General features: G+C 36.8%; 1 protein-coding gene across 1 annotated transcript in view; it reads left to right on the plus strand.

The window, feature by feature from the left end:
* LOC107554146 (receptor-type tyrosine-protein phosphatase kappa-like) overlaps window positions 1-6,883 on the plus strand; it is a 170,263-nt gene that overhangs the window by 87,165 nt on the left and 76,215 nt on the right. The window contains exons 5-6 of the mRNA XM_016236573.1: window positions 2,206-2,287; window positions 2,588-2,643. Coding sequence (XP_016092059.1) covers window positions 2,206-2,287; window positions 2,588-2,643 — 138 coding nt within the window. The remainder of the gene's footprint in view (window positions 1-2,205; window positions 2,288-2,587; window positions 2,644-6,883) is intronic.

Genomic DNA, 6,883 nt, shown 5'->3' on the forward strand with positions numbered 1-6,883 from the left:
AGTCCCAGAATATCTCCCTCTGTCTCTTTCTTTTTTTTTCTCACCTCATTTTTTCATCCTATGTTATTTTCTCCTCTTTTCATTTCAGCAATTTTCTCTCTTGCCAAAGCCGCTTCCTCAGCTGAGACACTGTTGGGTTTTTGAGTCGTCTTCTGTGATAGCCGCTCCAAAACACACACACACACACACACACACATACTCACACACACACACACACACACACACACACACAAACACACACACACACTCTCTCTCTCTCTCACACACACACACACACACACACACACACACACACACACACACACTCACACACTGCAGGGTCCCACGGCAGTGGAAAACATGGACATATCAAGGAATGGGGAATAAAATATGGATTTTCAAGCCTGTAAAATTTGTAAAATATTAAAATATCATGGAAATGCATATAATATAGTTCCATTCAAAAGTGTGGGATCAGTAAGATTGTTTTATGCATTTAAAGAAGTCTCTTCTGTTCATCAAGTCTGCAATAATTTGATCAAATATATAGAAAAAACTCATATTGTGAGGTATCATTTTAAACAGCTGTTTTCTATGTAAATATATTGTACCCTGAATTTTCAGCATCATTCCTCCAGTCTTCAGTGTCACATGATCTTCAGAAATTAGTATAATATGCTGATTTATTGTCAACATTGAAAACAGTTGTGCTGAGTTTTTTTTTTTTTTTTTGGAACCTCTGATCCTTCTTTGGGGGATTCTATCGTGACTAAAAAGTTCAAAAGAATAGCACTTTTTCAAAATAGAGACTTCTAAAAGTCTTTCATTTTTATCACTTTGTATCAATTTAACAAATTTGATTTTAAAATAATAATACTTTACATTTAACACATTTTTTTAAAAATAATAATTATATATATATATATATATATATATATGTATATATATATATATTGACGCCAGGGCACGACATTAAAGGAAAGCACCGTACAAAAGCCTGACCTTGACTTCGAGGCAGAATACAGAGCAAATTCAACTCTATTCAGTCGTGCTTTGAGTTCAATAATAGAAACCTGACCCCGCCAGTCACAGGATTTTCAATTACGCCTTTTCTGTCCTCGCGTGGGTGTTCGCCTGAAAAGCTTTTTCTCCCAGAAATGAGCAACTGTTTGTGAAAATCTGTTTTGTCTTTCGAGATTAACAAAATGAGATTTGGCGCTCAGTTGTATATAAACAGAGACGATCTCTGACGCTGTAATGACCGCAGGCGAACCAGAGCCTCGGACACAAAGACTCGTGTGTTTCACGGCTGATGTTTGAACGTGACCCTCGTGAGCGTCACAAAAACTACTGTTGGCGTCGTTGAACAGTGTAGTGTAATAGCACTGTAACAGCCCAGGAGCAGTTCACAGATGGCTGGTTTAATATCAGAGGTGTGTAACAGAGTCAGGTTACACGTGTGAAAATTAAGTGCACTTTAGCATACTTATTATGGAGATAATATACTTAAAGAAATACTTACAATTTTCTGATGTTTATTTGCATGTTATTTGTAACTAAATTAAATTTTACTTGCAAATTATATTTATTGAATTTATCGAATTAAATTATGAGGGTAAAATAGGACTTCAGTACATCTTCATATGTACTTTCATAATTCTGTTGTCTATGAAAGATGGTTACTACTGAATGAACTGACAAGCATTGTCTAAACTTTGAGTCTAAACTGGTAAACTAATATATATTTTAATGTCATTTCCACTGAAACTTGTAAGTCATTTTTTGTATCAAATAACACACTACAGTTAAAATGATACAAAGATGTGCTTTAGTATGTTAGTCAACACATCAAAATATGTGCAAAACAAAATATCATTCAAACATGATTTAAAATGTACTTTAAAGTACAACTTTTAAATTGACATTAATACAAAGTGCACTGTCATGAAAGTTACGTTTAAGTACACTTAAATGGACTTTTATTTAATTAACATTATATTATCAAGTAGTTAAAAAAACATTCCATATAATGATGCACTCTTCTTTTTTACAAGGAGAGTAGCAGAGGTGTGGTGTAATAATAGAGATGTTCTTTAATAGAAATGAATGACATTCATGCAGAAACTCATGGTTACACTTAAACTCATTTATTCATTTATTTGATTGAGCGTGTGAGTGAGTGACAGCTTATCTAAAACACATCCTGTTTCCTGTTTCTCTGTGCAGGTCATATTCGAGGCAGAGGTGACAAATGGCAGAAGAGGTTTCATTGCCATTGATGACATCCAGGTGCTCAGTTACCCATGCGGTGAGTCACTGTGTGTGTGTGTGTGTGTGTGTGTGTGTGCGAGAGAGAGAATGTGTGCGTGTGTGTGTGTGTGTGTGAGAGAGAGTGTGTGTGTGTGTGCGTGTGTCTGTGTGTGTTATTGTTTGGGATGGTGTGGTCTAGTAGTTAAAAGTCTAGACTGCTATAAAGGTTAAACCACAGACTATCATCATTGTGTCCTTGTGTAAGAGACTTAACCTCAGGTTACTCAGCAGCAGGACTGTCCCTGTTATTTAAAGCAGCTATAATTTCCTAAAACTCACACTCTTGTTCGTCTTATAGTGGACTGTCCTTATGAAACCGGGACAAAAGGATCAATATATTCATCAAGTTGTACAGTAAAGGCATTTATAATGTTACAAATTTTTTTATTTCAAATAAATGCTATTCTTTTGAACTTTCTATTTATCAAAGAATTCTGAAAAATAAAATGCATCTCAGTTTCCATAAACATATTGTGCAGCACAACAGTTTTCAACATTGATAATAATCAGAAATGTTTGTTGAGCAGCAAATCAGCATATTATACTGATTTCTGAAGATCATGTGACACTGAAGACTGGAGTAATGATGCTGAAAATGCTGCTTTGATCACAGAAATCAATTACAATTTAACAGATATTCACACAGAAAACAGCTATTTTAAATTGAAAAAAAATGTTTGGTCTCACTTTATTTTAAGGTCCAATTCTCACTATTAAAAATGACTTTTGCCTCAATAAACTCCTAATTTGCTGCTTATTAATAGTTAGTAAGGTAGTTGTTAAGTTTAGGCATTGGGTATGATTAGAGATGTAGAACATGCTCATGCAGAATATGTGCTTTATAAATACTAATAAACAACTCTGATAATAATAGGCATGCTAATAAGCAATTAATTAAAAGTGAGAATTAGTCGCTATACTAAAGTGCTACCAAATGTTTTGCCATATGACTTTTTTTCTGTATTTTTATCAAGTAGATGTTGCCTAAAACAATTTTAAAAAATCACACAGACCCCAAAGTTAATAAAAAGTAGTGTGTGTATAAAATAAAATTGTGGCTGGGCCAATATTACAACTGTTTTAAACCATATGCACTACAGATGCCATTTCACATTGAATCGTGCTATGAATTGAAATATATTCAGGGAATGAGCAGTATTGACTGCAGCGGTGAGTGTTTTTCTGAGCACATCAGCAGTGGAGAGCAGCGCGATCAATAAATGATCAGAGAGGGCAGTATTAGCACAAACAGTAAATACTGTAAGTGACACGGAGAGCTGCCTTCCTCTCTGCACCATGTCTGATATATCATTAGCCCTTATTACACACCGAGTACTGCACTTAGCACGAAGCGTTTAGGGGTCGAGTGACGGCACAATCAGCAGACGCACACGCGCTTACACTTCAAATGTCAGCAATGCACATATCATTTTAAGTGATTAATATTTTGTCATCCAGCGGAGCGTCTCTCCAGGTGGATTGTCAGTCTCGTCTGCTGGCTGGAATCAGAGCTGAGCCCTGATCATGTAGCAGGTATTCCCAATTAACAGCTAGTCCACGGAAGCGCAGGGATTACTGACGCTCGCAATGTGGATTATATCCCCTCCGAACACTGCTAATAAAGCTTCCGGCTGATCACGGATGACATCTCATTACGATGATGCAGGAAGAGAGGGAGATGAAGGAGCTCTGTTGTGTCGCTGTGCTGGAGAGTGTTTCCTGCCGTAAAAGAGCGTTTATTTTGAGGGCAGCCCATCAGAAACACTAGTGATGTGTTCCTGTATGATGTGAAGCACTGTGCAGACTGACACCTGCTTCTGCTGGACTTGCGAAGATCGTCTGCTCACACACACGTTAAAACACATGTTCGTTTTCCTCTGAGCCCCTCGGACAGAGCTATATTTCATTAGATTTTTTTCGTTTACATATTTAGCAGACGTTTTTACCCAAAGCAACTTACAGAAGAGGGAAAAAGCAATTTGTCAATAGTCGCAATGCACAATGCCAGGTTTATTAGACAACAAGATTAGGAAGCAAGCTGTCTGCAGGAGAAATGCAGAGAAGGATCAGTTTCATTACAGAAGAAATGAAATACATAACATTTGTTTAGTACTGAATAATCAGATTTTTCATGCAATTTATTTTTCATACATTTGTTTTTGGTACCAAAAGCAGTCATACTTTAGTATTTTATGACCAATATCCACCCTTTTTATGGTCCTTAGTAAATTTGGTCAACTTTTAGCAAGTGCACTAGTATATACTGTAGATACTGGCCATTCATAGGAAAGAGCCTACATAGGACCAGCGGTTTGGAGAAAGCCTTCTAGCTGCCTTCCTGTAGCTCAAACAGTTATGGGTGTGATTCGCAGGGGGAAAAGAACTGATTTAGGGCCAGATTTACTAAATCCCATGAAGAGGGATAGAAAGTTCTGCAGCTGGTTTACTGACAGCGAGCAAATTAAACAACACAGAGACAGATCACTTCCATTAGTGACCGATGCAATCTACCAAGAGCAATGAGTTAAGACATGTGTTTTCTGGATGTTAAATAATGGCACTAGTGGTCGACCGATATATCGCCAAGGCCGATATATCGGCCGATATTTGGCATTTTTTAAATATCGGCATCGGGCGATAAGTTTTCCTGTTTAACCGATGCGTTTGAGGTGGGACTTTTATTTTGAAGGTGCTGACAGCGGCTCACATACTCCCTCTTGTATATTATTAGTAATAGAAAGACAAACATTATAATACTTTCTTGTTTGCCGCCAGCATTCAGCAAATACGCATTTATATCATTTAGACAAATTTTTGAATGACTAATGAACATTTAATTTCACAAAGCTTGCAAAATTAGTCGGATCCAGTTGTGAGATCTTGTGAAGTGTGCATGTGACCTGCATGATCGCGTGTTCTCTGCGTGACGGTCTGAACGCGGACAGTAGGAGAGTTCAGCTTCACTGAGACGCGCGATTGACAAACTTTAAACTCGTAATTTCAAATTATGCTGCGCTTTATGTATTTGCCCACTGCCATATTCATGTCTTTTCCACTGTGTGCTGTATGTCAAATGAGTGTTACCTTGGCTTTATTTGAAAAAAAATATGATTTCCAATGCACACAAACTTCCCAGAATACTGCGTGCCCTGTTGGTTACAGTGTTTACTTCCTTTTTTATTATATTTTTATTAAATATTTATTTATTTGTGAAAAATACTTTGTCATCTAAAGTATAAGTATGTTTATTTAACACATTTACTTTTTAATCCATTTTCAAATTATTTCAAATTTCTTAAACATTAATTAAAATAAATATAATTATATCGGCTTTATATCGGCCATCGGCCACCCTGCCTTCCAAGATATCGGCATCTGCTGTAAAAAAAAAAAACAATATCGGTCGACCACTAAATGGTGCAAACCTTAGTAAATCACCTTGTATGATCCTTCCCTAAATTTTGCATCTGAATGGGAAACTCCTACAAATGCATGTGCAATAAGGTCAGATGCAAGAATAACTGTCCATGACTTTTTATCGCTGTTTCACCGCGTGTCTTTAGTAAATCCTGAAAGTAGTTGGCACTGGTGTGAGCTGTTAGTAAATCTGTCCCTAAATGTGTGTCATGAATGCAATGTAAGTCACTTTGGATCATGTAAATGGAAAATTGATGGATGGACTAGCATATAGATGAGTCCAAAACTACAGATATTAACTAAAACACCTTTTTTTTTACGTTTTGAGTTTCACATTTTGGTTTCATGGGGTTTCTGACCAGGCTGCTTTTGTCTCTCTATCTTTAAGAGTATGTATGTAAATTATTTTGTTGTGTTTGGACAACTTGGACGAAGCTAGAGCTCAAACTGAAATGTAAATGTTGATGTCTGTATGTTATTGTTCTGGGTGGACTGGAGAGGATGTGTCCGCACATAGTGCTTTTGCATCTCATTGTTCCCCTCTGTATGTTTCTAACCACGGATCTGCCAAATGAACACTCAGTCTAATTAAACTTGAGAGAGAGAGCCAATGAAACACTTACAGAGAGGAACAATCTACATGCAGTTTTACTTTCAGAGCCAGATGGGGGGGAGATATTGCGATTGGTTTGGTTTATGGATCACAACTCTTTATTAGAGAATTATCTGCAATCAGATAATAAAAATATCTGATGCCGCTGAACTTGTAGGTGCTCACTGTTTCAATCTGTTCCCTTCCCGTGACAAACTTTGTACTACTGCAGATAATGTGAATAGCCACTCAACTATTAGTTTTCTGTCCTGAGTGTCTTACACATGATTTCTGCTGTTGATCAAGGGTACAATGGTGATAATTCAGAGGTCATCCTGGATAATCTTCAACCACGGTGCCATAGCACTCAAAAATAAGCCATCAATTTTACCAGTAGCACTTTAGTTTAGACACCAATTCTCACTATTAACTAGTTGCTTATTAGAATGCGTATTACTAGCCTATGGGCTGTTTATTAGTACTTATAAAGCATGAGCATATTTTAGATCCCTTAATCCACCCCATACCTAAACTTAACATCTATCTAACTATTAATAAGCAGCAAATTAGGAGTTTATTGAGGCA

Source organism: Sinocyclocheilus grahami, unplaced genomic scaffold (genome assembly GCF_001515645.1).
Source record: "Sinocyclocheilus grahami isolate Dianchi unplaced genomic scaffold, SAMN03320097.WGS_v1.1 scaffold492.1, whole genome shotgun sequence".
In the NCBI taxonomy this organism is placed as follows: Eukaryota; Metazoa; Chordata; class Actinopteri; order Cypriniformes; family Cyprinidae; genus Sinocyclocheilus; species Sinocyclocheilus grahami.